The sequence below is a fragment of the Oryctolagus cuniculus genome, chromosome 12 (genome assembly GCF_051225735.1).
Source record: "Oryctolagus cuniculus isolate XC-2025 breed Fujian yellow rabbit chromosome 12, ASM5122573v1, whole genome shotgun sequence".
In the NCBI taxonomy this organism is placed as follows: domain Eukaryota; kingdom Metazoa; phylum Chordata; class Mammalia; order Lagomorpha; family Leporidae; genus Oryctolagus; species Oryctolagus cuniculus.
In genome coordinates this window covers 51060159-51088138 of record NC_142878.1, presented here as the reverse complement: position 1 = coordinate 51088138, position 27980 = coordinate 51060159, and the positions used below count along the sequence as shown (strand labels likewise).

The 27980-nt window shown below is 55.8% G+C and overlaps 3 protein-coding genes and 2 long non-coding RNA genes across 13 annotated transcripts; 3 read left to right on the top strand and 2 right to left on the bottom strand.

Annotated features, from left to right (window-relative positions):
- Positions 1-31: 31 nt before the first annotated feature.
- IPO4 (importin 4) lies at positions 32-8239 on the bottom strand. The gene is made up of 30 exons (XM_002717916.6): positions 8008-8239; positions 7840-7926; positions 7673-7752; positions 7540-7581; positions 7040-7169; positions 6771-6950; positions 6444-6509; positions 6261-6362; positions 6093-6176; positions 5404-5565; positions 5254-5307; positions 5028-5137; positions 4692-4800; positions 4404-4533; positions 4142-4255; positions 3919-4032; positions 3599-3719; positions 3331-3442; positions 3110-3225; positions 2929-3006; positions 2794-2851; positions 2598-2703; positions 2333-2526; positions 2190-2237; positions 1767-1892; positions 1453-1661; positions 1217-1349; positions 1038-1142; positions 468-537; positions 32-373 (listed from the first exon to the last, which is right to left on the bottom strand). Exons 1-30 carry the CDS (start codon positions 8074-8076, stop codon positions 243-245), a joined length of 3240 nt encoding a protein of 1079 aa, XP_002717962.1. The 5' UTR covers positions 8077-8239; the 3' UTR covers positions 32-242.
- Positions 3687-5626, top strand: LOC149123026 (uncharacterized). Its single transcript, XR_016217921.1, has 2 exons — positions 3687-3889; positions 4887-5626. It is a non-coding gene; the product is annotated as an uncharacterized LOC149123026 (long non-coding RNA).
- On the top strand, positions 7590-14512 carry LOC149123025 (uncharacterized). Its single transcript, XR_016217923.1, has 2 exons — positions 7590-7726; positions 12865-14512. It is a non-coding gene; the product is annotated as an uncharacterized LOC149123025 (long non-coding RNA).
- TM9SF1 (transmembrane 9 superfamily member 1) lies at positions 8360-16594 on the bottom strand. 5 transcript variants are annotated; one of them, XR_016217919.1, is made up of 6 exons: positions 16025-16304; positions 15043-15420; positions 13365-13986; positions 12929-13114; positions 9518-9864; positions 8360-9005 (listed from the first exon to the last, which is right to left on the bottom strand). XR_016217919.1 is itself a non-coding variant. In XM_008269428.5 (6 exons), the coding sequence occupies exons 2-6, from the start codon at positions 15385-15387 to the stop codon at positions 8612-8614; spliced, it is 1821 nt and encodes a 606-aa protein (XP_008267650.1). In that variant the 5' UTR covers positions 15388-15420; positions 16025-16594; the 3' UTR covers positions 8360-8611. The 5 variants fall into 5 exon arrangements, 3 of the variants coding, with proteins under 3 accessions (XP_008267650.1, XP_051678670.1, XP_008267649.1); XR_016217918.1 differs by lacking the exon at positions 16025-16304 and adding an exon at positions 15646-15764; XM_008269428.5 differs by having other exon boundaries at positions 9518-9791; positions 16025-16594.
- On the top strand, positions 16521-27402 carry TSSK4 (testis specific serine kinase 4). 5 transcript variants are annotated; one of them, XM_089309847.1, is made up of 5 exons: positions 16538-16657; positions 24776-24950; positions 25749-25963; positions 26311-26704; positions 27095-27402. In XM_089309847.1, the coding sequence occupies exons 2-5, from the start codon at positions 24927-24929 to the stop codon at positions 27281-27283; spliced, it is 822 nt and encodes a 273-aa protein (XP_089165973.1). In that variant the 5' UTR covers positions 16538-16657; positions 24776-24926; the 3' UTR covers positions 27284-27402. The 5 variants fall into 5 exon arrangements, with proteins under 5 accessions (XP_089165975.1, XP_089165974.1, XP_089165973.1 ...); XM_089309849.1 differs by lacking the exon at positions 24776-24950 and having other exon boundaries at positions 16521-16657; positions 26341-26704; XM_089309848.1 differs by lacking the exon at positions 24776-24950 and having other exon boundaries at positions 16521-16657.
- The last annotated feature ends 578 nt before the right edge of the window (positions 27403-27980 follow it).

Here is a 27980-nt window from a genome sequence, read left to right as displayed (position 1 = left end):
TGCCTGCTTCATTTCTGAACACATACCTCTGTCCAAGCAGAAAACAAGCTGCCTTTATTACGGTATGATGTCATGACTCCACTTGTGACAAATCCAGCTCCAGGGACACCCCTGTAAGGCAGCAAGCCGGCTGACTCAAAGGAGATCGACTCTTTGGTAAGGTGCAAGCTGGAGCTGGCTTGAGAGGTGACCTTAGGTCCTGGGCAGGCTCTGTTCTTTCGGGCCTGGCTGCAGCCTGCAGTCTAGCTGAAACCCAGCAGGGCCTGGAGCTCCTGAGCCTTGTCAGCTGGCAGTGAGCCCAGGGCTGTATGGAAGCTGTCGATGTGCTGTTTGGCCAGGAACGTCAGGAGCAGCAGCAGCGCGGCCTTTGTGTCTGGGTGGACAGTGCAGAGGGAGAGGTCCAGGCCCCTAAGCCCTGGCTGCCCCAAGCTCTGGAGCCCCGCCACCCCCTCGCCAGCCACCCTCACCTGGTGGGATCTTGTTTTCCGCCAGAGTGACGCTACAGATGCGCAAGAGCTCAGGAGCCACATCTACGACCTGTAAGGACAGGCAGTGTCCCCCAGGGCTGCTTGAGCTGGGGCCTGCCTCACAGGCACTAAAGGCAACAACAGAGAAGCAGCCATGGGGCAGGTGGCTAAGCATCGCTGTGGTCACACATCTCACCCCGCCCCGCCCTCCAAAAGCAAGGGCGTTCCCAGCACAGTGGTCTCCAGGTGTACCACAGGCGTGCTACAGCAACACCAGGACATCTGGCCGAATCTAGCTACGTGCTTTGAGCTGAGATACATGAGGTGCCCAGGGCTCTTTCTAACTGCAGCCCAGTGAGCCCTGTCTAGAAGTCAGCCCAGGAAAGCTTCAACTTGTGGCTTCCACCAGAGGGTAGAAATGGAGCTGCTGAAGGAGACACACTCAGAGGAAGGAAGCATCGCCTCTCCCTCCGCAGAACAGGCTGCCACTACTCACAGACAAACCAGACAGGGCTAAGGACACTGAGACTGTCATCCTGCGCCTAGTACCAAGACGCCAGCATCGAGTACCTGGTCAGGGCTGCTCTGGTACAGGAAGCTGAAGAGGTGGCCTATAGTGACCCACTCCTCCAGGTCCTCCTTCAGTGGCAGGGCGTGCAGCAGGGCAGCCAGCACCTGGACACACGGAAGCCTCAGGCCACCTGCCCTGCCCTCCCCGTCCCTCCCTGGCCTTGATGCCCCTCCCTTACCTGAGGCTCTGGTTTCCTCGTGGGACTGGCCATCAGCAGGCGGGCGAGTGCTCCACAGATGTTGTCCCGGACACGATCTTGTCGCTCCCGTGCCAGGAGGGGTAAAAGGAGCCCCAGCAGCTTGGGGAAGTGTCTGATCCATAGTCAAGGAATGGGCACACACGCAGACCTCACCCATCCCTGAGCCCTGGGGACACTCCCACACCTTCAATGTGTGCTCGGCAAGCCAAGGATACTCCTGAGCAGGGCGGCCCCCGTGCTCTGCCAGCACGCCGAGCCCAAAGATGGCGTTGCTCCGTACCTCGGGGTCTGCCTCCCGGGCGGTGCTCATCAGCACAGGCAGCAGCCGGGACACAAACTGAGCTGAGGCCGAGCCCAGGCCCTGGATGGACTCCGCCAGAGTCCCGACGGCAAAGGACTTCTCGGCCACCGAGCAGCCCTGTTTCTGACGGGGGTGGGTGGGGAGGAGTGCAGATCAGCCTTGGGACTGGGACACACGGAGGGGTAGTCATGGGAGGACTGCAGTTTGAAGCCAGAATGGAGCACTCACTGTCTTGCAGAGCAGCAACGGCAAGAAGCCAGCAAAGAAGGGCGCAAAGGCATCTCCCCCCGCCGCGGCTGCCAGGGCAGGGATGGCCTCTCCAGCGTGCTCTAGCAACATGGCGTCATACTCAGCCTGCGGAGCCAGGTCAGGGGCTGGAGCTCCAGGCCAGTCTCCCCACCCTGCCACTGACCACAGGTGATCCTGCAGCCGCCCAGTGGCAGGACTGGCCCAGCTCCTTCCTCCGCTCCCCCACTCCCACCTACCCCTCCAAGCCCATCCCACTGCCCTCCTTACCTGGAGCCCTGCTGGCTGAGTGGGGTCAGGGTTTTGTCACTCTGGCCATCACCAATCACTTTAGCAGCCTGGCTCCCCAGGCCAAGCAGAGTGCACCATCCACCTAGCCCCTGGGGGACCACCTGGAGTTCTCACCTGCTCCTCCTCCTCTTCCTCCTCCTCCTCAGGGTCCTGACAGGCTGTCTGTGGGCAGGGGCAGCCGCTTAGCCAGGCCCTCCCCAGCCCTGAGTGCTCTGAGCAGCCCCAGCCCTGTCCCCGCAGCGCACCGCCTGCCTCACCTTCCTCTGCAGCACGGCCTTGAGCGTGGTGCAGAGCTCGGCGAGGCGCCCGGGCGGCTGCAGCGTGAGGGCCCCGCAGCCACGCAGCACCCCTGTCAGGGCCTCCAGCACAGCCATCACCACCTGGCGCTCCTGCTCCCTGCTCACCGCCTGCATGTAGGATGGCACCACCCGCGCCAGGGCAGCCTGCAGAGCTGGGGACATTACTGGCGGTCAGGCCCTGTGTCTCCCCCAGGGCCCCCACCCGCCAGCCTCCCGTTCTCACCAGCAGTGTTGGGTTCTGATGGGCACCTCTGACAGGCCTTGTGCAGCGCACAGCAGAACTGGCCCAGAGCCTCGTGGGCTGCTTTGCGCACGTTCAGGTGAGGACACTGGGACGAGAGGTGGGTTACACCGCTGTGTGCACCATCAACATGGGCCCCCCAGCCTCTGCACCGACCCCACTGCCGCAGCCCACTCACCTCCAGCAGTCGGAATACTTCCTCAAAGGCGCTGTCCATGTACGGAAGAAAGGCCACGCTGTGGACAGACACACAGCTGTCGGGGAGGGGCCCCGGGCGCGGGCGGGGGTTTCGGTGCCAGAGGGCCATGCTCACCTGGTGTTCACGGAGATCTCCCCCAGGGCGGCACAGGCGTCCTCCTTCTCATCAAAGAAGGCGTTCTCCACGCTGTACCTGGCGTAGGGCGGGGAGGCAGCGGTGAGCAGGCACTCGGAGCAGAGCCCGGTACCGGGCCCACGTCTGGGTTCCTCTGAGCACAACAGCACCCCCTCCGCACCCCGAGATCTCGGAGTCGTCGTCATCCTCTTCCTCCTCGTCCATGAGCTCCTCCTCTTCCTCCTCATCGCTCTCGTCATCAAACAGGAGGAAGGAGCTGCTCCCGTCATACTGAGGCTGGATGGAGGAGGCACAGCAGGGACGCCGGTTCAGCGGGGCCCAAGAGGGGAATCCCATCGAAGGGCTGGCCTTGCCCAACCAGCCCACTCACCCTCTGCTCACCACAATGCCCTCAGTGGAACGCAGCGACAACAGCATGAGCGTGGTGATCTGTGGAAGGTAGGGTGCCAGGCCCTCGCCCATCAGCCCCGATAAGGCTGCGAATAGACTGTACCTGTTGGAGAAGACAGAAGCTGTATGGCCCTGCCCGCCACAGCCAGGCAGGATAGCGGAGCCTGGGGAAACTCGCCTGAGGTCCAAAACCAGAGGGCAAGGGTCCTCGGAGGGAACCGCGGATCCAGTGTGGGGGCAGGAGGGGCGGGGCACTCACGTGCAGCGCCGCAAGTCAGGGTCATCCACTCGGTCGCACAGGCCCAGCCCCAGCTGGCAGCATTCCTCAGCCAGGGGCCTCATGGGCTCCCCAACTGCTCGCGCCAGCACCCCCAGCGTCTCTGTGAGAGCAAGGGCTCGGTTAGCACTGGGACGTGGACGTGAGCTAAGAGACCACAGCGGGAACGAATTCAGAAATTCTAGCCTGAGCTGGACACGATGTGGAAAACACCATCTTCAACAAGGGAGAAGACACCTGTGCTGTCTTGGGGGCGAGCTCTGTGAACAGCTGGTGAGCCCCAGGGCCCCCCACCCACTCACCTAGGCTCTGGGTCTGCACAGGCTGGAGATCCTCGTGGCCCGTCACCAGGAATCCCCGCAGGTGCTCTATGATGGTGGGAAAATAGGGCAGCAGGGAGGCCTGGGCGGCCGTGGCTGCAGGAGGCAAAGACAGAGCCCATGAGGGGAAGGCCAGGGGCTGCCAGGCCTGTGGGATGTGTGGAGGAACCCCTCGCCCCCAACCCCACTGCTGCCACGGCCTCACCAATGGCTCCCAGGGAGCTCACAGCCAGCTCCTTGGCCCGGGGGCTGCTGGGGCTCCTCAGAGGCTGCAGCATACACTCCATAAGCTCCGGAAGGTAGGGCTGCACTTTAGGCCCTGTGGGAATGGGCGGTTGGCTACCACCTCACCCGGGTCTCCCTTCTGTGTGCCCACCACCCCGAGGGCTCCTCTGTGGCCATACTGCAGGCAGAGCTCCTGCCCCTTCGGCCGAGGCCCTCCCAGCGCTCCCTGCTACTGCCGTTACCAAGGTTCTCCACGAAGTTCTCCAGGGCGTAGCAGGCCTTGGCTAGGTGCTGTGTGTGCCCGGGACGCACTGACTTCAAGTAGGCGAGGAGCAGCGGCATCACCTCCCCTGAGTAGCTGCTGATATGGGGCTGGGGGCACAGCAAGCAGGGCTCGAGTCAGCTTCACCACGTCACCTGCAGGGCACACGCTTGGGTGCCAACAGCAGCAGGGATGCCAAGGGGAAGCTGCTCCCTGGCCTGGGTGGGGGGCTCCCAAGAGGCAGCTGCCCACGTCCAGCCTTGCTGACCTGCAAGTTCTCCGAGAACTGGCCCAGGGCAAAGAGCGCAGCATTGCGCACCACTTGCGAGGGATCCTGCAGGCCTTTGCACACAATCTGCAGCAGTGCAGGCAGCAGCCTACGGGGGGGGGGGGGGGGGGGGGGCACAGTCTGAGGGGCAGACCCAGGGGTCCTAGGCTGACCTGTTCCGTTCATTTTCCCCAGGAAAACTAAGGCTGGGAGGCTATGTCACTTCCCTTCCAAGCTAGGACACTTTGGAGGGCGAGGGGAAACACGGGGCTGCCATGGGACGCACAGCCCTTCTCCCCGGGGGCCACCCGCACGCCGGGCCAGGGGAATGGACACCTCTGCCTGATGTGGTCTCCAGCTCCGTCGGACAGCACCGCCAGCACCAGGAGCCCAGCCTTGCGCTGGTACGGACTCTCGCTCCGCAAGGCCTCCTCCAACATGGGCATCTAGGGCAGCACACGGCACTCTCCTCAAAGCCTGGCAACGGCCCACCCACTCTGTGGCAACAAACAGCCTGTCACACCGCAGGGTTGGCACACCATAAGGGCAGAGTCACACTTACCAGCTGGGGACAGAGCTTCTCCGGGGGCAGGTGTAGCGCCAGCATGTCCACAACCTGGGAAGAGACAGGAAGACCATGGGACTCTACCTTTGCCTTCCCGATCTCCCACAACCACCTGTCACCCTGCCCCTGGCCCATGCCACATCCTACCTGGACAGCAAAGTGTTTGGGAGTCTCCCCTGCCAGCCCGATCTCCAACTCCTCTTCTTCATCCTGGTCCTCAGGATCCAACTGGCCCAAGGGGGGCTCGGCAGCCATGATGGGGAAAAGGGTTTGCAGCAAGGGAGGCAAGAGGCGATTCTTCAGCAAGGCCTTGAGAGGGAGGGGACAGTGTGCCTGGGACTATGCACCCAACACAGGCCCACATGAAAAATTCCAGCCTGGGGGCTGGCGCTGCGACATAGTAAGCTAAGCCTCCACCTACGGCGCCAGCATCCCACATGGGCACCAGTTTGTGTCCTGGCTGCTCCTCTCCTGATCCGGCTCTCTGCCTATGGCCTGGAAAAGTAGCAGAAGATGGTCCAAGTGCTTGGGCCCCTACACACACATGGGAGACCCAGAGAAATCTCTTGGCTCCTGGCTTCAGATCAGCCCAGCTCTGGCCATTGCAGCCTTTTGGGAAGTGAACCAGAGAATGGAAGATTTTTTTGTCACTCTAACTCTGCCTCTCAAATAAATCTTGGGGAAAAAAAAAAGCCTTCCAAGCCATGATGGCTCCAGAAAGATTCTCAAAGCACGTCTGTCCGTAATACCTTAGATAACCTGAGATGGACAGAAAGCCCCAGGAGTGCAACTGAGGGGATGTTGAGTTGGGGTGATGTGCATCAGAGGGCACTCACCTTGCTCTTGACTTTGACCAAGAAAGTGAGGCAGCAGAGAATACGCACACGTATGGCATCTCCCAAGGCCACGTTTCTAGCCACCTGTGCAGAGACTAACAAGAATCAGAGCAAGGCAAGGAAACACCCAAGGAACAAGCAGCAGGGCCATGACCAGCCCAGGCTCACCTCGAGGCAGAACGCGAGGACCTCGGACAGGTGGGGAGTGACCACAGGCGCCTCTGACTCCAGCAGCTCATCTAGGGCTTCCAGGGCCTCACACGCCTTGGCCTGACAGATAGGCACAGCATTAGCAGGCTCGCTCCCTGCCTCCCCGGGCCAGCGTGGGTACCCCCGCCCACCTGGCCTCACCTCGTCTATGGGGATCAGACTCTTCACGGCAGCAATGAGCTTAGGCACCAACATCCGTGCGAGAGGCTGGGGGACAGGAGACGAGCTGAGCCACAGAATGCATGACGCGGCCTAGCCCTGGGCCCCAGAAGCCACGGGCTCCTCACAGCTTGGACTCTGAAAAGCAGCCCTGGCCCGGCAGCCAGGCCCGCCACCCGCGATGCCCCTTTCTCCACCGTGAGCATGGACTGAAGGCAGGCCGCGAATGCGAAGTAGTTCTGCAAGCTGGAGGGGAGAGGACACGAGGCCCAAGGAGGGGGAGCCGGGGTGGTAAGGGTCCTGTCTCACCACGTTGTCGGTGCTGAGGTAGGGCGCCACGGCGGCCAGGGTGCGCAGCGAGTAGAAGAGCAGCCCAGGAGAGCCCACCTCGCCAAGGGTCTCATTCAGCAGTCGAAGAAGCTCTCGGTGGTGGGGTTGGAAGGCGTCGGGCCGGGAGGTCACCACCACACTGAGCAGCAAAAGCCCCATCTGCCCCGGAGGCGGGGAGGCAGCTTACTCCCCGCCCAGCGCTGGGGCCGTGCCGCCCACCCGCCCGCCCAGCCCACGTGCGACAGTACCTCTCTCTCGGGGAGGTGCGGGCTGTGTGTGCTGTGCTGAAGAAGCTGCATGAGCTGAGGCCAGGCCTCCAGGCCTTCCTTTCGAAAGATGGTGGCCGAGAGCTGAGCCAGGCTGAGGCTCACCGAGTGCCTGCACACAGGAGTGATCCCCCTCAGCCGCCCTCCAGCACTCCCCAACCCTGCACACAGTGGCCCAGCCTTGATGGGGCCGCACCGGGTCTCGGCCAAGCTGCTCTGCGGAGCCCAGCAGCGCTGTGGGTGTGTCACCTGGGGAGCCTGCGTTTCCTTCTCACTGTTCTCGAGGGCCACGGGGCTCAGCACTGCCCCTTCCCAAGAACTTCAGTCTTCAGCACAGCCTGGGACTCCCCACTCCACCCTCCTCCAGGACTGAAGTTCCGACCCACCCCAAGACTCAGACTACAGCTGAAAGGCAGGTAGAAACCCAGAGAGGACTCCCCTGAGAGTCGGTTAGGGTCCGAGAAAAGGCGGTGGGCACTTACTCCGTCTCTTTCTGCAGAGCCGTCAGGACCAGGGACTTGAGGCTGGAACACAGACGGCGGGCGTCTGGTACCCGGCCTGCCCGACAGCAGGCTCAGCCCGGCCCCGCCCGGCCCCGCCCCAGGCCCAGCCCACCTCTCCCGCTGCTGCTCTGCCAGCCGTCGCCAGCGGGTGATCAGCCGTCTGCGGGTGAGCACGGCGGCAAACTGGCGGATCTAGGACGAGGAAGCAGGCGTGAGGGGGTCCAGGGAGTAAGGCGCAGGGCGGGTGGCGGCGGGAACCTCGGCGGGGAGGGGCCGTACCTGAGGGTCGGCTGCCGAGGCCAGCAGGTCGCAGAGCGCCGGCAAAGCTGCAGAGTCCCGAAGAGCGGTCCGGAGCTGCTCGGTGGCCTGGGGCGAAAGCCGAGGGTCAGACCCGGGCCTTTCCCATAACCTCCCGCCCGCCCCGGCACAGCCCCTTCCCTCCCATACCCGGCGGATGCGCTCGGTGTCAGGCAGCAGCAGCTCTCGCAGGACCTGCTCCAGGCCGGCGGGCTCCATGGCAGCAGCGGAGCCGCCGCTACCGGGCCGGGAAGGGGGGGCGGGGGGAGGGACAGCACGTGGAGGCTCTGACACGACTTCCGGCGGAAAGGGCGTTGCTCCGCGCCGCTTGGTCGCTAGGGAGATCAGCTCACTTCCCACTGAGCGCTCCGGCTCCGCCGCTTCCGTCAGGCTTAGCGCGCCGGCTGAGCCGGGGAAACAGGGCCCTGGCAATGTAGGTTCCCCACGCCGAGCGTTCCCAGCTCGTTCAGCGGCCAGACCAAAACTTCCAACTACAGGACCCTTTTTATTAATAAATTTTATTTTGACAATTGTAAAAAGAAAAATCAGGACCGCAACTAAAGGCAACTGAGAAAGTTCAAATATATACTCCTGATGTAATCAGAGATTTAGAATTTCCGGGCCCGCTCTGGGAAAGGCAGGCCCACAGACAAGGGGGAAGGCGACGACAATACCATTATTCAGTTCAGTCTCTCGCTCGGGAGAGAAGCTGCGAGGAGGCGGGGGCAGGGAGAGAGGGAGCGAAGAGCCGCACTCAGTCCATCTTGAGGTTTACATAGATGTAACGGATGAACTTCAGGGAGGAAAAGAAGGAGATGGTGCCCAGCATGAGGAAGAAGACGTAGCCAGTGAGCAAGGAGTAGCCAAAGAACTCCACTGTCTGTACCGCCCCCGACATGTTGGAGCGGCGGGCGTAGTAGAAGACCGAGTAGAGGAAGATGAAGAGGCCGGTGGAGCCGACGCTGAGCACCGAGCGCCACCACCAGCGGTAGTCCTCGCCCGACAGCTGGAAGTAGGTGAGCGCGATGGAGATGCAGGCCCCCACGCTCAGCAGGATGGCGAAGACAAAGAAGAGGATGCCGTACAGCGTGTACTGTTCCCGACCCCACACTGTGGCGAAGATGTAGTACAGCTCCACGGAGATGGCGCTGTGGAGACGACACACGGCGTTAGTCACCGCTCCCGGTGGCTCAGCCACTGCGCCAAGTGCGGCCACTCTGCTGTCTACCCCCGATTTCCCGGTTCTGTGGGCTTTTTTTTTTTTTTTGAGGGGGGGCTAAGAATCGTTGCCTTCATTTCAAGAGCATCTTCGTGAAAGGCTGAGCCAAAGGACTTTGTCTATCTCCCTGGCACAGAGAAGTGCTCAACAAACTGAATGAGTAATCAAATGGGCCGAAGCCCCCCATGATGCCCACACACTAAAATTAGAAACCAACAAGACTCAGGGAAGGGCATGGTGTCTGAGAGCTTTCCAAATGCACCACGCTCGGATCCGGCCTGGCTCAGGCTCATTCCTGCTTGGGGCTAGGAGGAGCCATTCCAGTCAATAACAGGAGATCAGGGTTTAGCACTGAAGCTGGGGTAGCATACTGAGCAAGTGGCAAAGGAAAAGCTGAGGTCGGGAACCTGCGAGTGGTGGGCATGGAATACGGGTGGGTACCTGAAGGGCAGGAAGCCTCCAACAGTCATGTGGATGAGAGTAGACTTGTACCAGGGCTGGGGCGGGATCTCCCGGGCGATGTTCTTGGTGCGACAAGGTGCATCAAAGGAGCTAGCGTTGTTCTTCCCGAAGATGCCTCCAATGACAGTGAGGGGAAAGCCCACCAGCAGCCAAACCGTGAGAAGCAGCAGGATGGTGGTGGCCGGCAGAGCCTGTGTCGAGCCGTTGGCCCAATGCACCGAGTTCACCACACTCCATGTCAGGAAGAAAGGCACTGCGGGGATGGGCCCCCAGAGGGAGGGTCAGCGCGAGGGCTACATCCCTGCGGACACCCTCTCAGACAGGACCTAAAGGGGAGAGAGGTGAAGCAGCCTGCCACTCTACCAGTGATCGGTGCTCCCAGATGTCTGCTAAGCTGGCTACCTCCACAGGCCCCCTTTCATAGTCCACTGTTCTTTGTTCTTGAACCAACACCCCTCCCCAGCCCAGGGCCATCAGGGATCAGGGTGGCTGCTACATAATGATCTGAGCGTTAGGTGCATCTGCCTCAGGGGGCCCCTCTTGCTGTGGCATTAGTAATTCCCTGCCAGGGACATTCCTTGGGATTCAACCCCTATTCTCAGAAAGCCTTGATTCAATTGTAAAAATGATGGGACAGAAATCAAACACATAGGACTAGAAGCAGTAAGGTTCTTGATGCAGGCTAACACTGCCTTTGAAAGGGTAATGTTGTTTGAAAGGCTAGAGTGGGTCTAGCTCTAAAATTAAAAAAAAATTTTTTTTAAATTATTTTACTATAATGGTTAAGAATACAGAATCCAGACCGGCACCATGGCTCACTTGGCTAATCCTCTGCCTGCGGCGCCAGCACCTGGGGTTCTAGTCCCGGTCGGGGCACCGGATTCTGTCCCGGTTGCTCCTCTTCCTGGCCAGCTCTCTGCTATGGCCAGAGAAGGCAGTGGAGGATGGCCCAGGTGCTTGGGCCCTGCACCCCATGGGAGACCAGGAGGAAGCACCTGGCTCCTGGCTTTGGATTGTTGCGGCACGCCAGCCGTAGCGGCCATTAGGGTGAACCAACAGAAGGAAGACCTTTCTCTGTCTCTCTCTCCCTTTCTCACTGTCTAACTCTGTCTGTCAAAAACAAAACAAAACAAAACCAACCAATCCAGAGTCAGACTGCATGGGTCACTACTTTTTGGGGGATACAGCTCAGGTAAGTTACTTAACCAGCCTAAAGTTCAATTTCCTCATGCGTGCAATGGGGACCACATGATCTACCTCAAAGTTATTGTGAGAATTAGATGAAGGCATGTCCAGTGCTCACTCTGCCTGGAACATTTTTTTTTTTATAGATTTTTTTTAATTAATTAATTAATTTATTTATTTAGACAGGCAGATTGGACAGTGAGAGAGACAGAGAGAAAGGTCTTCCTTTGCTGTTGGTTCACCCTCCAATGGCCGCCAAGGCCGGCGCGCTGCGGCCAGCGCACCGCGCTGATCCGATGGCAGGAGCCAGGAGCCAGGTGCTTTTCCTGGTCTCCCATGGGGTGCAGGGCCCAAGCACCTGGGCCATCCTCCACTGCACTCCCTGGCCACAGCAGAGGGCTGGCCTGGAAGAGGGGCAACCGAGACAGAATCCGGCTCCCCGACCGGGACTAGAACCCGGTGTGCCGGCGCCGCTAGGCGGAGGATTAGCCTAGTGAGCCGCGGCGCCGGCCTGCCTGGAACATTTTAAGATGATACCTTTATTTGAGAAGCGAGTTAGAGAGAGAAGGACAGAGAGAAAGGTCTTCCATTCACTGGTTCATTCCCCAGATGGCCGCAATGGCCAGAGCTGGGCCAATACAACGCCAGGAGCCGCTTCTGGGTCTCTCACATGGGTGCAGGGGCCCAAGCACTTGGGCCATTTTTCTATTGCTTTCCCAGGTCATAGCAGAGAGCTGGATCAGAAGTGGAGCAGCTGGGATTCGAACAGGCGCCCATATGGGATTCTGGCACTGCAGGCAGAGGTTTAGCCTACTACACCACAATGCCCGCCCCAAGATAATACATTTTAACTATTCAAAAGAAATGCATTCTTGGGGCCAACAGTGTGTTATAGTGGGTTAAGCCACAGCCTGTGACCCGCCATCCCACGTGGTACCAGTTCATGTCCTGGCTGCACATTTCTGATCTAGCTCCCTGCTAAAGACCTGAGAAAAGCAGTGAACGATGGTTACCCATGTGCGAGACCAGGATGAAGCTCCTGGCTCTTGGCTTCAACTTGGCCCAGTGCTGGCCACTGTGTGTATTTGGGGAGTGAACCAGCAGATTAAGACCTGTCTCTCTCTTAACTCTGACTTTCAAAATAAATAATTAAATATTTTAAAAAATTAGAGAGAAAAGGGGACCAGCACTGTGGCACAGTGGATTAAACAGCCATCTGTGATGCTAACATCCCATATAGGTACGGCTTCGTATCTCAGCTGTTCCACTTCCAATCCTACTCCTTGCTAATGCACCTGGGAAAGCAGTGGAAAACAACCCAAGTGCATGGGCCCCAGTACCCATGTGGGAGACCTGGAAGAAGCTCCTGGTTTTGGTCTGGCCCATTTGGAGAGTTACAGAAAGACAGAGGGAGGGAGGGAGGGAGAGAGAGAGAGAGAGAGAGAGAGAGAGAGAATTGTCCGTCCACTGGTTCACTACCCAAATGGCCATAACTGCCAGAGCTGGGCCAAAGTCCGGAGCTTCTTCCAGGTCTCCCACGTGGGTACAGGGGCCCAAGGACTTGGGCCATCTTCTACTGCCTTCCCAGGGCACAGCAGAGAGCTGGATCGGAAGTGGAGCAGCTGGGACTTGAACTGATGCCTGTACAAGATGCTGGCACTGCCTTTACCCACTATGCCACAGTGCAAGCCCCATAAAAGTATATTTTAAAAAGTGCATTCTTGGGGCTGGCCCCGTGGCACAGTGGGTTAATCCTCCGCCTGTGGTGCTGGCATCCCATATGGGTGCCAGTTCTAGTCCCAGCTGCTCCTCTTCCAATCCAGCTCTCTGCTATGGCCTGGAAAAGCAGTAAAAGATGGCCCAACTGGGCCTCTGCACACGCATGGGAGACTGGGAAGAAGCACCTGGCTCCTGGCTTTGGATTGGCGCAGCTCTGGCCGTTGCGGCCATCTGGAGAGTGAACCAATGGAATCAAGACCTTTCTCTGTCTTTCCCTCTCACTGTCTGTAACTCTGCCTCTCAAATAAATAAATAAAAATCTTTTAAAAAAATGCATTATTTCTGATGGTTTTCTAATTCTGTTTCTGTCACCTGTATTCTTTCCCTCTAACTCCCTCTGTCTCACTCTGTCTCCATCCCAGGTTCTGTAATGTGGTCTTAGTCCTTAAGTCCAGATAGCCCCACCAGGGAAGGGGAAGTCCTCACCAGAGAAGAGACTGGTGGTGAGAATGATGTTCCACACCCAACGCTCGCCTCCGATCTGCCGGTAGAAGTGGCTGGACACGTAGCCAGAGATGCAGCAGGTCAGGGCATACAACAAGATAGCTGCCGAGTTAATGGCCCCGTGACGATGCACATTGAACATGCCCAGCAACGCCATGACAATGATGCCTGCAGGTGGTAGTGCAAGTCTGTGTTAGCTCACATCTCTCCCCCTCCTAGCAGCTTTAAGGAATCAGCTTCCCTTCTCCCAGACCCAGGGCCTCCAGCAAAACAGTATCCCCCAGTTCTGCTGTCCGGCAAACCACCTTTCACTAGAGCCACCCCATCCCTCCCGTGTGCCCTGCACCATGGCTAGAACAGATCCACTTACTCCCTGGTTCTACCCCATGAGAGAAATTCCTGATTCTTATCACCTCACCAGTGCCAAGAGCCAGGAACTGGGCACCCACGCCAAGCACAGCACAGAGCAGACCACGGTACGGAGGGAAACGGAAGACATCCGTATGGATAATTTTCCAGCCATTGTCACTTTGGTCAAAATCGTCACCAGAGCCTCCCGAGGTGCTCTCCTCATCCAAGTTGTATCGGGCCAGGTCATTCCGAAGCACACGCATTAGAATGACAGCCACGAAACCCACCAGCAAAAACACGAGCACCATGGAGTTGATGATGGACAACCAATGGATTTCCAGCGTTCGGGGAAAGAAGCCGCCATCGTCACCACGCCGCCTGTCGCTCCGATGCTCCACTGCAGTCTCAGACCAGCGTACGCTGTAAGTGTGGGTGAGGCCTAGCACCTCGTCAGATCGCAGCCCATCCAAACTGTGGGGCTTCACATCCCGCACTGAGACGTTGGCAAATATAATTCGATCCCCATGGAATTCTAAGTGGAAGTCCAAATGAGTCCAGAGTCCTATCTTGTGGCTGTGTGGCAGGAATCCACTCTCCTCCATGTAGCCCACAAAGCCACGGATTGGCAGGTCATCTACCACAAACTCAAAGTAGTACAGTTCCTCAATGGCCTGGCGCAGCTGCTCCACCTAGAAAGAGGAAGTCAGGGACCAATCACACGAGGCCTTCCTGCCTTCCAGTAACGCATTGCGTTACTGACATCTCGGGCTGGATAATTCTTTGTTCTAAGAGGGGTTGTGTGCATGGTCAGATGCAACATCTCTGATCTCTTTCCACTGTATGCCAGCAGCACCGCCGGTTGTGGCAATCAAAAATGCCTCCCTGAGGGCTGGCGCTGTGGCATGGCAAGAGGACCCACCTCCTGCAGTGCTGGCATGCCATATGGGCGCCAGTTCGAGACCTGTGCTCCTCTTCCAATCCAGCTCTCTGCTATGGCCTGGGAAAGCAGTAGAACAATGGCCCAAGTCCTTAGGCCCCTACACCCATGTGAGAGACCCGGAAGAAGCTCCTGGCTCCTGGCTTCAGATTGGCACAGCTCCGGCCATTGTGGCCAGTTGGGGAGTGAATCATCAGATGGAAGACCTCTCTTTCTCTGCCTCTCCTTCTTTCTCCATGTAACTCTTCCAAATAAAGAAATAAATCTTTTTTAAAAAATGCCTCTAGACATTGCCCAGTGTCCCTTGGGGGACAGAATTGCCTCCTGTTGAGAATCACTAGGTCAAACTCTAAGAAGTCAGAGAGAAAGAGATCTGACAGGGTTAAGTCCTAGAAGAAGGAGGGAGACAAGCTGTAAGAAGGGCTGGCATAGACTAAGAAGTGCTAAGATTTGCTCAAGAAAAAGCATGACAGGGAAAGTTAGGTAGAGAATAAAGGGGTCAGTTAAGAATAAGGCAAGAGATGGGTGTGGAAGGAAACAGAACTACTTGAGAGTGACAGATGGAACCGTACTACCCACAGAGAAGCAGGGGCTAGCATCTCGGCCCTAAATTCCCGAACCATGTCATCCTCAAAAACTCACTTCTCAGCAAGTACATTTCTTAGTCAGCTAAATCTAGTAACATCACCTGCTCTGCCTGCCACGTGGGGTTTGTAGTTAGAATCAAGTCCGGTCATTTCCATGGGGGCACCTTGAACTATAATTGCAAGGCCCTGGGAGTGCCCGGGAAGGGAGGCTCAGCGCTGACCTGTGCAGAGCTGAGCTGCATGTGACACAGAACTCGCTTCTCCACGTTCTCCCGAAAGCGGATCTCATACAAAGACTCGGCCATTCGGTCCCCGTCCAGCACTTCACCCAGGCTAAGGCTTTTGTGACGAATCTTCTCAGGGCAGCAGACGGGGAGCTGATAGTAGTGATACGTTTCCTGAGGGTTGTGGTAGGGTCCCACTTTGTTGACATACAGAATGACAGGGTCACCGGCTTTGTAGTGAGTCGCGCCGTGCACTCCTGGCCTGTGGCCTGTATCCAGCAGCAGGATCAGGACTGGCAACCACTGGCAGCTCCAACGTCGAGGGTACCCTAGGACTGTCATCCTTAAATCCGCAGAACCTGTTCTGAGGGATTCCTGCGACCACAGAAACCAAGGGTCAACTCCCGAACTGCCGCTCACGGGCTCCGCCTCCTCCCATTAGCCTCCCGACCTCCACCTCACACCACGTCGACCCCTAAGCCCTACAGAGCCGGCTCCGCCTCTGCCCGCCAGACCTCCCAAGGTGAGGGTGCAGCCCGCCCTCCCGGGGCCTCGCCGCGCGCTAGCCCGTTTCCATGGCAACGCCGCGCGCCCTCGCACCTCGGGTCCCTTCCCGCCACAGCCCCGGGTTTCTCAGCGCGCGGGAAGGGCCGGCCACGGCGGCGTCAGCGGCCTCTGCAGCGCCGTAGCTGCTCTCGGCTCCTGCCGGGGTCCCCCCCAGAGCGGCGCAGCAGCGGCGGGTTGAAGAGGACCTGACGGCCGACCTCCACCTGACTGTCCGCTGCTGCGCCTGATCACAGCGCCTGCGGTCACACCACGCTGGATACGTACTGGGCTCCGTCAAGTACTTTGCCAACGAGTTCTCTCCAGCCGCAGGCCCAGCCAGCCTCCGGGGCCCCCCGCGAGGCGAGGCTCGCCCGCCCCCACAGTGGGGTCTTCCCGGCGATCTGGAGAACAGCCTAGGACACGTCGGTCTTACCACTTCCGCCCTCGCCGGCGGGGACCTCAGCCCGGCGGAAAGCTCCGGTCCTGGAGGCTCGCAGAGTCTCTGCTGCTGCGGATGCCAGCGCGCTTTCCCGGGGTGGATCCTTGGCCGAGCCCGGGCTGCAAGGACGCGCACCCCTGCTTGTGCCCGGGAGGATCTGAGGCTCCCGCAGCAGCCGCCTCTGGATCACGCGGGCGAAGGCCTAGAGCGATGGGCGCCGTGCGAGCCCAGCGAGGGCCGGGCCGGCAGACGGAGCTGTGTTCGGGTCCACACCCTGTGGACGTCCCGGAGCGTCTTTCGGCCGGACCAATGGGACTTGCTACCGGCCTTAAGGTCGAGCCCCGAGGGGCGGTTCGTGGCCCCTAGCCCGGGCAGGGTTGAGGCTTTGCGCATCGCTTCCGTACCAGGGTCTGGATCTCACTGCCCTCCTCTCTTAACCCATCACGAATGGCCTAATGTCAGAAGAACGAATACATTACAGTGTCTTCCTGAAGTTGCCCTGTCTGTGCCCGGCAGTAAACAAACCAGACTGGAGCCAGGTCGGGTGCAGGGCCACGCAAAGACACAGGCCATCAGGCGCTGTTCCCCCAGGCGTAGGCAGCTCCGAGAGGTTATTGTTCATCGCAGGTAAAGAATCTTGTCCGCCTCTCGTCGTGCGATGCCCTTGTTTTTATCTGTGTGTTGTGTCCGGGGTTCTTTTCTGTATTGCACATAATTTTGAAAAACTTCGTTCTTGTCTGACTCAGCTGTCTTAAGAGGGGGTTCTGCTGGGGGTTCCCCTGGAAAACTGGCCTCTCCTTTGGACATTGACGTCTCTCTGGCCCTCTGGGAGCTGTGGCTGGGAAAGCTGCCCCCCCTCCATTATGTTGAAAAGTCCTTCATGTACCCACTTCCATGATTGTTGCCCTTTCTGAGCCAGCCCTTTTCTCTGCAGATGTGGGTGAGGTTCCAGGAAGTAGAGGGTTGGGTTTTGTAATAAAGTTATTTTGTGGGCCAGCACTGTGGCATAGCAGGTTAAGCCGCGGCCTGCAGCCTCAGAGCCCTGTTTGAGTCCAAGCTGCTCCACTTCCGTCTGATCCAGCTTCCAGCTAATGGCCTAGGAAAAGCAGCATAAGATGGCCTAAGTGTTTGGGCCCCGACATTCACCTGGGAGGCCTGGAAGAAGCTCCTGGCTCCTAGCTTTGGCCTGGTCCAGCCCCCACCATTGTGGCCATTTGGAGAGTGAACCAGCAGATGGAAGACCAGTGTCACCAAGCCCCTTTCACTTATTTCTCTGCCTCTCTGCCTTTCAAATAAAATAAAAAATAGTTGCCAATGCAAGAAACTTAGCACCCCCTCCCCCCGCTTCTTTTAAAGATTTATTTATTTGAAAGGCAGAGTTACAGAGAGAGGGCGAGAAGAGAGATCTTACATCTGCTGGTTCACTCTCCAAATGGCCGCAAAGGCCAGAGCTGGGCAGATCCAAAGCCAGGAGCCTCTTCCAGATCTCCCACGTGGGTGCAGGGGCCCAAGGACTTGGGCCATCTTCACTGCCCTCCCAGGCCATAGCAGAGAGCTGGATGGGAAGTCAAGCAGCTGGGACTCGAACCAGCACCCATGTGGGATGCTAGTACTGCAGGCGGTGGCTTCCCTGATACACCACAGCGCCGGCCCCTCTAGCCCTTTCTTTCAATGCCTCCCCTCAAATATCAGTGTCACCAAGGCCCCTCCACTTCTTTCCTGAATATCTTCCAAATGCTTGCCCTCTACCGTTCTCTCTCACTCTCCCCCATAAATTACCATGACAACTATCCTGCTGGTCCCCTTGGTCATTTTCCACATTGCTACTGGAAGGATTTTTCTTTTGTGACCAAGACCTCAGGGTAAGGGGTTCCCAAGCACCAGATTGATTGAAAGAGCAACAGGAAGCTATTTATCTACTGGTTCACTCCCCAAAAGGCTGCAACAGCTAGCACTGCGCCAAGCTGACGCCAAGAGTCACTAACTATCCCAGTGTCCCGGGTGGGTGGTAGGGTCCAAATACTTGGCCATCTCTTTGCTGCCTTCCCAGGCAGACTAGCAGGGCTAGATCAGGAGCAGAGCAGCCAGGAATTGAACTGGTCTTCAATATGGGATGGGATGCAGGTGTCTTTTTTTTTTTTTTTTTTTTAAGACTTGTTTTTCATTTATTTGAAAGTCAGAGTTACAGAGAGAAGAGGAAAGACGGAGAGAGAGAACTTCTGTTTCCTGGTTCACTCCTCAAATGGCTACATTGGCCAGTGCTGGATCAGGCTGAAGCCAGGAGCCCAGAGCTTCTTCTAGGTCTCCCACGTGGGTGCAGGGGCCCAAGTAATTGTCTGTTTCCCACTTTTTTTTTTTTCCCCCATTAGCAGGGAGCTGGTTTGGAAGTGGATCAGCTGGGTCTCAAACGGGCACCCATATGGGATGCTGGCATTGCAGGGAGAGGCTTAACCCATTACGTCACAACAGTAGCACCCAGGATACAGGTGTCTTAACCTGCACAATAAGCAAAACAATCCAGTTCCCAGTTTTCTTTTACAAGCTCTAAATTTTTACAAAAATGTGTATTTTTTAAGTTTTGTATTTTCATTTTTATTTGAAAAGCAGAGAAAAGTATCTTCCATCTGCTGGTTCACCTCCAAATGCTTGCAACAGCCAGGGCTGGGCCAGGCAGAAGCCAGGAATCTTGGAACTCAATCTGGATCTCCCCAGTGTAGCACAGGGACCCAGCTACTTGAGCCATCATCTGCAGGCACCAAGGGTGATTGTTAGCAGAAAGCTGGAATGGGAAGTAGAGCTGGGACTTGAATGCAGGCACTTCAAGATGGGACGCAGGTGTTCCAAACAGTATCTTTTTTTTTTTTTTTTTTTTTTTTTTGACAGGCAGAGTGGATAGTGAGAGAGACAGAAAGGTCTTCCTTTTGCCGTTGGTTCACCCTCCAATGGCCGCCGCAGCTGGCGCGCTGCAGCCGGTGTACCACGCTGATCCGTAGGCAGGAGCCAGGTGCCTCTCCTGATCTCCCATGTGGGTGCAGGGCCCAAGCACTTGGGCCATCCTCCACTGCCTTGCCAGGCCACAGCAGAGAGCTGGCCTGGAAGAGGGCAACCGGGACAGAATCTGGCGCCCCAACCGGGACTAGAACCCAGTGTGCCAGCGCCGCTAGGTGGAGGATTAGCCTATTGAGCCGTGGCGCCGGCCCCAAACAATATCATTTTCAAAAGATAGATTTATTTATTTGAAAGGTTGAGAGATTGATCTTCATCTGCTGGTTCACTCCCCAAATGCCTACAATAGCCAGGGCTCTGCCAGGCCAAAGCCAGGAGACTGGGATGCCATTAGGTTGATCGTGTGGATGGCAGAGACCCAAGTACTTGCGCTATTTTCCCCTGCCTCCTCAGGCATATTAAACCTGGATTGGAAGTGAAGAAACCTGGACTTAAACTGCCACTCCAATATGAGATGGGGGCATCCCAAGCAGTGCCCACAACATCCGACCCCCAGGCAGTGTTCACTGCTAGGTAGAATGCATGCCCCTAGTTTGTTGTTTAAGATCTATATTAGTTCTTTGACTTCCATCTGCCGGTTCACTCCCCAGCTGGCTGCACTGGCCACTGTTAGGTCATGCCAAAGCCAGTGGCCTGGACCTCCATCTGGGTCTCCCATGTGGGTAGCAGGGACCGTCTTATGCTGCTTTCCCAGGCACATTAACAGGGAGCCAGATTGGAAGTAACGCACCTAGGACCTGAACTAGCACTCATAGGGTGCCAGCATCACAGACAGCAGCTTAGTCCATTGTGTCCAAATGCCAGCCCCTTATTTGAAAATCTTTATGTATTTTTACTTACTTGAAAGACAGGTCTCCCCACTAGTTCACTTTCCAAATGCCCACAACAGCTAGTGCCGGGACAGGCCAAAGCCGGGAGCTCAGAACTCTATCTGGGTCTCCCTTGTAGGTGGCATCGACCCAGCTTCTTGAGTCATCACCTGCTGCCTCCCAGGGTGCACATTAGCAGGAAGTTGGGATTGGAAGTGAGGCTGGGACTTGAAGCTGGGCACTCTGATACGGGGTGCTGGCATCCCAGTGGCATCTTAACTGCTCTACAAAATGCCTATCCCCACTGTGGTGTCACAGGTAAAACCACTGCCTGCAGTGCCAGAATTCCAGTGCTGATTTGAGTCCCAGCTGCTCCACTTCCGATCCAGCTCTCTGCTATGGCCTGGGAAAGCAGTGGAGGATGGCCCAAGTCCTTGGGCCCCTGCACTCACACGGGAGACCTGGAAGAAGCTCCTGGCTCCTGGCTTCAGATCGGTGTAGCTCTGGCTGTTGCGGCCATTTGTGGAGTGAACCAGCAGATGGAAGATGGAAGACCTCTCTCTCTACCTACTCCTTTACTTTGTGTAACTTTTTTTTTTTTTTTTTTAGATTTATTTATTTGAAAGAGTTACAGAGAGAGAAGGAGAGAGAAAGAGAGAGCACAAGTGAGCGGTCTTCCATCTTCTGGGTCTCCCATATGGGTACAGGGGCCCAAGAACTTGGGCCATCCTCTACTGCTTTGTCAGGCCATAGCAGAGAGCTGGATGGGAAGTGCAGCAGCCAGGACCTGAACTGACATGCATATGGGTTGCCGGCACTGCGGGCAGCAGCTCTACCCACTTCGCCACAGCGCTGGCCCCCTGACTTTCAAATAAATAAAAATAAATTTTTTATTTTTTTAAAATGCCTATCCTGGGGCCACGCTGTGGCACAGTGGGTTAATGCCCTGGCCTAAAGCACCGGTATCCCATATGGGCGCTGGTTCGAGACCCAGTTGCTCCACTTCTGATCCGGCTCTCTGCTATGGCCTGGGAAAGCAGTAGGGGATGGCCCAAGTCCTTGGGCCCCTGCACCCATGTGGGATACCCAGAAGAAGCTCCTGGCTCCTGGCTTCGGATTGGCGCAGCTTCGGCTGTTTCAGCCAATTGGGGAGTGAACCATCAAATAGAAGACCTCTCTCTCTCTCTCACTCTCTCTCTCTCTCTCTCTGCCTCTCCTCTGTGTAACTATGACTTTCAAATAAATAAATAAATCTTTAAAGAAAAATGCCCATCCCTATAAAGAAAAATGCCCATCCCTAAATATTCCTTAAAATATTTTTATTTTTTTCTTTTCCCTTTCCTCGTCTCCCCTCCCCCTCCCCATTCCCTTACCTGAAGGCAGAGAGGGAAAGATCACCCACTGAATCAACTTTCCAAATCCCTCAATAGCCAGGACTGGGCCAAGCCAAAGCCAGAAGCCCCAAATTCCATCCTGGTCTCTCAAGCGGGTGGGGGGACTGAACTACTTAAGCCTCATCTCAGGCCCAAGCTCTGATTTTGATGTACACCAAAACTTGGCCATGAGTATATAAGATAAAGTCAAAGTGACAGTATGCAAGGTCTCAAACTTGGATCCTAACTATCTCTCCAGGTGTATTTCCCTTCTGGGAACCCTATCCTGGATTCAAATTGAAATCTTTAAAGTCATGTTGTCTCAAACCTACAAATCTCATTTCTGCCTGGACTACCCAGTCTCCGTGCCCTACACGCATGCCTAGAGAACATTTTTTTTTTTTTTTTTTTTGACAGGCAGAGTTAGACAGTGAGAGAGAAAGGTCTTCCTTCCGTTGGTTCACCCCCCAAATGGCCACTACGGCTGGTGCGTTGCACCAATCCGAAACCAGGAACCAGGTGCTTCCTCCCGGTCTCCCATGTGGGTGCAGGGCCCAAGGACTTGGGCCATCCTCCACTGCACTCCCGGGCCGCAGCAGAGAGCTGGCCTGGAAGAGGGGCAACCGGGACAGAATCCGGCGCCCCGACCGGGACTAGAACCTGGTGTGCCGGCGCTGCAGGCGGAGGATTAGCCTAGTGAGCACGTCGCCAGCTGAGAACATATTTTTAAATAGTAAAAATATCACCCTCTTTAAACCTTCCCTTACATCCTACAGGATTATTTTTTTTTAATGATTTATTTGAAAGGCAGAGCAACAAAGAGGGGAGAGAGAGAGATACCTTCTATCTGCTCTTTCGCTTCCCAAATGGCTGCACAAAGCCAGGAACCTAGAACTCCATCCAGGTCTTTTTTTTTTTTTTTTTTTTTTTTGACAGGCAGGGTGGACAGTGAGAGAGAGAGACAGAGAGAAAGGTCTTCCTTTGCCGTTGGTTCACCCTCCAATGGCCGCCACGGCCGGCGCACTGCGGCCAGCGCACCGCGCTGATCCGATGGCAGGAGCCAGGTGCTTCTCCTGGTCTCCCATGGGGTGCAGGGCCCAAGTACTTGGGCCTTCCTCCACTGCCTTCCCTGGCCACAGCAGAGAGCTGGCCTGGAAGAGGGGCAACCGGGACAGAATCCAGTGCCCCGACCGGGACTAGAACCCAGTGTGCCGGCGCCGCAAGGCAGAGGATTAGCCTAGTGAGCCGCGGCGCCAGCCCATCCATCCAGGTCTTGTGTGTGGGTGGCAGGGGTCGCAGCAGTTGAGCTATCATCTGCCGATTTCCCAAGCATATTTGCAACAAGCTGGTTTGGAAGAGGAACAGCCAGGATTCAAATCAGCACTTTGACATGGGATGCTGATGTCTCAAATGGCAGCTTAACCCGTAGTGTCACAATGCCAGCCCCTTCCAGTTTTTTTTTTTTTTTTTTTTTTTTTTTTTTAATACTTCATCTCAGGGCCGGTGTAACCGGTTTGCAGCACTGGCATCCTGTATGGGCAGCAGTTCGAGTCTCAACTGCTCCACCTCCAAACCAGTTCCCTGCTAATGCACCTGCAAAAGCTGCGGAAAATGGCCTAAATGCTTGGGCCCCTGCACACCCACATGGGAGCCCCAGAGGAAGATTCTGGCTCCTGGCTTTGGTCTGGCTCAGCTCCGGCCACTGCAGCCACTTGTGGGGTGAACCGGAGGATGGAAGGTCTGTCTCTTCCTCTGTAACTCTACCTTCCAAATAAAATAAATAAATAACACTTCATCTCACAGAACTGTTACTTTGCTTAAGTGTCTGTCTTCCTTGCCAGCTGCCAACTCCTCGTGGGGAGGCTATAATTTGTCCATCTTTGCATCTTCAGAAGTTTGCAGTGTTATGTATGTACTAGCAGTTTGATGCCTGTTCCTTGAATAAACCATTTACTCTGAACCATGAGAGGCTAGAGCTGCCACCAAGCCACCTACCAAGGACTGGGGTGGGCCTTCTTACCACACTGAGGATGGAGAGCTGGCTTCCAACAGAATTTTGCAACTATCCTGCCAGGGTCGACTCTCAACAAAGGGAAGCTCACTGGTAGCCTGTGGCATAATCCGTTTTTGGATTTTTTTGGGTTTTGGAGGATGGAAGATGAAAGAATTCAGATCCTTTGTTCTTTGCTCTCCCCTCTAAAATCTTAGCATAAAATCCACATTCCATCATTTCAGACTCGGTCTTGCCTGTTTTTGATGCTTCTTGCATTGTTTCATTGCAGCTACCAAGCAAAACCCTAATCTGGGATTCAGTTATCCATCAGTTTCAAGACACTAATGGAATCTCAACACAGGTTTTGTAAATTTGTATCCTCCAACCCCATTTGGGCCCTTGCTGCCCAGTGATCCTGCTCATTTTCCAAACCACCTCTTTTCCATTCTCCACAACCCATTCTTTTCAAACTTCTGATTTCACCTCTCTTCTAGTCACTGAACCTCCCTTGAGAGTCCAATGGGAGATGCAAGCAAAAACAAAAAGCACCTCAACTGATGTTTGGTCAAGTGCTGTGTCCGACAAAGTGTTAGTGTTGGGAAGCACCTAGAAGGGAGGAGCACCTTAGGTGTGGACAGGCAGTACAGCCTTCCTTAAAAACAGCTGCGATTGGGCCAGTGCTGTGGTGCAGTGGGTTAGCCATGACCTGCAGTACCAGCATCTCACATGGGCACCAGTTCTAGTCCTGGCTGCTCCTCTTCCGATCCAGCTCTCTGCTATGGCCCAGGAAAGCAGTGGAAGATGGCCCAAGTGCTTGGGCCCTTGCACCCACATAGGAGACCTGGAAGAAGCTCCTGCCGTTGTGGCCATTTGGAGAGCGAACCAGTGAATGGAAGACCTTTCTCTCTCTCCCTCTCTCTGTAATGCTACCTCTCGAATAAATAAAATTAAAAAAAAAAAAAAAGAGAGAGACCTGAATTGAGGGAGTGGCATTGAGCTTAGAGAGCCAAGTGTCTTATTTAAGAGATATTAAGAAGTAGAAGAGACATGATTTGGTGATAAATTATGTGTAGGGACTAAGGCAAGAGGAAGGGTCTGAGATGACATTTAGGTGTCTGCGAATAACTAGTGTACAATTTACGGTGAGTTTGAGGTGCCTAGGAGAGACCTGTCCACGTGACGTCCAATGAGCAATTAGGCTGTATCTGGAACTCCAGTGATGGCTGGGACTGAGATGAGATCAGGAGCAGCAAGCACATTGAGGCTCTGGGAGTGATAAGGATAAGGTCTTAACGAAAAAATGTGAAGGTCTGATAGAACCCTTAGGATAAGATTGAGATAAAAGGAGACTGATGAGGCTCCCAAGGAGGCTGAGGATGACCAGAGGCATGGGAGGATATTAAACTAGAGGTCAGGGTTATGGAGAATGCCTGTCAAGGTTAGATCCCTATAGCAGGCTTCAACACCTTGAACTTCTCTGTAATGCCCCTGTGCTTCTCTCATGCTCACTGTAAGTGCAAGGGGCATGAGGTCTCTACTGGCCTGACTGGTCATTTTATCCTAGTACTGCACACTGGCAGAAAGGAGGTGCTCCGTGCACTGGACAGCTGGGGGGAGAGTCTCACCAGATTGCAGAGCATGTCTCTGGGAACGAATCTGTTCCAAACCACACTGCATTTTCAAGCTTCGTGGCCAGTGACAGAAGGTGGATTGTGATGTGGATGGAACATGAAACCTTGGTAAGTTCCGTAACCAAGGAGGAAGAAGTACCAACAGCCAGTGGAGACCGAAAGAACTGCTCCTCCTATCCCCCTTCAAGTTGCTAGCAGAGGGCTGGGCCCAGCATCCCAGACTTAATGTGACTCCATAGGCAAGCATCCAGAGACCAGCTTCACTTTGGTACCCCGGCCTTCAGTGGCTAGAGGTGCTGGCCTTGGAGTAGACAGGAGGCTTCCAGGTAGCCAAGCTCCTTGCTCTCAGCAAGCCCGGCAGTATGGGGAAGGGAGATGCGGTGGAGGCGGCGGCAGCACCAGCCACTCTGGCTTACCGATCTGTCATGGAGGAGTATGGCTATGAGGTGGGCAAGGTCATTGGCAATGGCTCCTACGGGACAGTGTACGAGGCTTATTACACAAAGCAGAAGGTCATGGTGGCCGTCAAGATCATCTCAAAGAAGAAGGCCTCCGAGGATTATCTAAACAAGTTCCTGCCCCGTGAGATACAGGTTGGAGAGTGCTGGGAGAGGGAGTGGCAGTTTACTAAGCTGCATGAGGTTTTTCAGAAGGGATGTGGTTAGGAAGTGGTGGGGCCACCCCCTCCCCCCAAACTGGGACTGGGCATCTGACTAAGCAGCTAGGAAAATTAATGTCAACTCAACCGCTCTTGCCTACCCACTCACCTCCAGCTCTCCCCAGAGTGCAAAATAAGGTCTACCTCCAGGCAGCAGCCCTGTGCTGCAGAGGTCCAGTAGCAGAGGGCTGGGAGTGCAGCCAGGGCCCACCCTTCTCGGGTTTGATGGGTGCCTCTTCTGGGGGCAGGTAATGAAAGTCTTGCGGCACAAGTACCTCATCAACTTCTATCAGGCCATCGAGACCACGTCCCGCGTGTACATCATCCTAGAGCTGGCACAAGGTGGAGACGTCCTCGAGTGGATCCAGCGCTATGGGGCCTGCTCTGAGCCCCTTGCTGGCAAGTGGTTCTCCCAGATGGCCCTGGGCATCGCCTACCTGCACAGCAAGGGCATCGTGCACCGGTGAGGGCGCTGCCACTCGGACGGGGGCCTTCAGGCGCTCAGGGGGCTTTCCTGTACAGCTTCTGCTTTCTGCCTTTTCCTCCTTTGCACTTTCCTCATTATCCAGGTCCATGCATCCACTCTATTTCAATCCTCTGGTCAAGGACACTTACATAAAGTGCCCAGTGTGTGCAGACCCCTTTATGAAATGCAGTAGTGAGACCCCAGTGGTCCTCAAGGACCTCATAACACCTTGGCTCTCTCCTCCTGACACTGGTCTCATAATGGCGTCTCCCTCCCACCTGGCCCATCCTCAACCTTAGCCTCCATCCTTCAGCTCCCGGTCTAATACAAAGCCCTCTCCCCAGCCTGACCCCCAGCCTTTCTGCTGCTGGTAGGGACTTAAAGTTGGAGAACTTGTTGTTGGACAAGCGAGAGAATGTGAAGATATCGGACTTTGGCTTCGCCAAGATGGTGCCTCCTAACCAGCCTGCGCGTAGTAGCTCTTCTTACCGCCAAATGAACTGCTTTTCCCACCTCAGCCAGACCTACTGTGGCAGCTTTGCATACGCCTGCCCCGAGATCTTGCTAGGCTTGCCCTACAACCCTTTCCTGTCGGACACCTGGAGCATGGGAGTCATCCTCTATACTCTGGTGGTCGCCCGTCTGCCCTTCGATGACACCAACCTCAAGAAGCTGCTCAAGGAGACTCAGAAGGAGGTCTCTTTCCCGCAGAACAACGCCATCTCCCAGGAGTGCAAGGTGCTGGCTCCCCCAGGAGAGCTGAAGCCTTAGAGATGACCCATGGGGAGGGGCGAATTCCCAAGCTAGGCCACCCAGCCCTGGGCGAGCCAGCCCATACTCTTGTCCCTGGGGAGGGCTCATAGGGCCATTCACGGGGCCCCATCCTTAAGCAGATTCCCACTACTATCCCTTTAGGCTAGGAGGGGCTTGTGCAAAGGATTTCCCCAAGAATTCCTCCCTCCCCTTTCCAGGGAGCTGAATACTTGGCTTACCAGGATAAAACCAGGGCCACACCCCTTTCACTAAAGTAGCATAGGCGCTACCTTGTATTCTCTTTGGGTCCAGCTGCTTACTGTGTGGCACAGTGCAGGGTAAGCTTAGCCAGGACCTTTCTTTCTCCTGCCCTAGAACCTGGTCCTTCATATGCTATGCCAAGCAGCCAAGCGTGCCACCATCCTGGACATCCTCAAGGATCCCTGGGTGCTCAAGTTCCAGCCTGAGCAACCCACCAATGAGATCAGGCTGCTAGAGGCCATGTGCCAGCCCACCACCAGCAGCACCAGCAATCGGCAGCAATCCTTGGGCAACACAACCTGAAAATGGTTGCTGGGAGGGGAGGGAAGGAAAGAAGGGAGGGACTGAGAGAGGGGCAAAGCAGGAGGGTCCAGGGCTAAAAATCTTTTATACCGTAAATAAATCTGATTTAGTTTCATCAGCTATGTTCAAAGATATTCTTTGCTCAAGGGAACCTTAGTGGGGAATACTGCTGTGGGTACAAGGTGGATTTCTGTCCGGAGCCTGTCACCAGTCCACCTTGACACCTGTGTAAATCAGTGTGATTCCACCTGCGGCTCGTGGGGTGGGGCGCTCAGATGAACACTCTGGGGAAGCTTTCTTTTTCTGACTACGTCTTTGTGCTCTCTGAACATCCATGCAGTGGGGGAAAGCCCTGCTCGCTCCACCTGAGGCTCTGCTTGTCTGCAGTCCAAAGTGATGGGCTTTTAGTTTTTGTTTTGTTAAAGATTTACTTATTTGAAAGGCAGAGTGACACAGTGACAAAGAGACAGATCTCAATCTTCTGGGTCACTTCCCTGATGGTTGCTACACCCGGGGCTTGGCCAGGCCTAAGCCAGGAGCTAGGAGCTCTATTTAGGCCTTCCACATAGGTGGTAGGAGCCCAGGTATTAGCGTCACCACATGCAGGAACCTGGATCAGAGGGATGGAGTAGCTGAGACTTGAACCAGGCACTCCGATGTGGGACGTGAGTGTGCCAAGTGTGCCAATCTGCTGTGC

What these genes read in the sequence shown, in the direction of transcription:
- IPO4 (XM_002717916.6), bottom strand. Translation starts at nt 8,076, where the DNA reads ATGGAGCCCGCCGGCCTGGAGCAGGTCCTGCGAGAGCTGCTGCTGCCT. An exon ending in TCCTCGCGTTCTGCCTCGAG is followed by an intron (nt 6,177 to 6,260) that starts GTGAGCCTGGGC and finishes GTCTCTGCACAG; the next exon opens with GTGGCTAGAAACGTGGCCTT. An exon ending in CGTTGCTGCTCTGCAAGACA is followed by an intron (nt 1,662 to 1,766) that starts GTGAGTGCTCCA and finishes CACCCCCGTCAG; the next exon opens with AAACAGGGCTGCTCGGTGGC.
- TM9SF1 (XM_008269428.5), bottom strand. Translation starts at nt 15,387, where the DNA reads ATGACAGTCCTAGGGTACCCTCGACGTTGGAGCTGCCAGTGGTTGCCA. An exon ending in TGCAGCTCAGCTCTGCACAG is followed by an intron (nt 13,987 to 15,042) that starts GTCAGCGCTGAG and finishes TCCTCTTTCTAG; the next exon opens with GTGGAGCAGCTGCGCCAGGC. An exon ending in GTTCCTGGCTCTTGGCACTG is followed by an intron (nt 13,115 to 13,364) that starts GTGAGGTGATAA and finishes TACCACCTGCAG; the next exon opens with GCATCATTGTCATGGCGTTG.
- TSSK4 (XM_008269430.5), top strand. Translation starts at nt 25,205, where the DNA reads ATGGGGAAGGGAGATGCGGTGGAGGCGGCGGCAGCACCAGCCACTCTG. An exon ending in TCCTGCCCCGTGAGATACAG is followed by an intron (nt 25,436 to 25,748) that starts GTTGGAGAGTGC and finishes TTCTGGGGGCAG; the next exon opens with GTAATGAAAGTCTTGCGGCA. An exon ending in CCATCTCCCAGGAGTGCAAG is followed by an intron (nt 26,705 to 27,094) that starts GTGCTGGCTCCC and finishes CTCCTGCCCTAG; the next exon opens with AACCTGGTCCTTCATATGCT.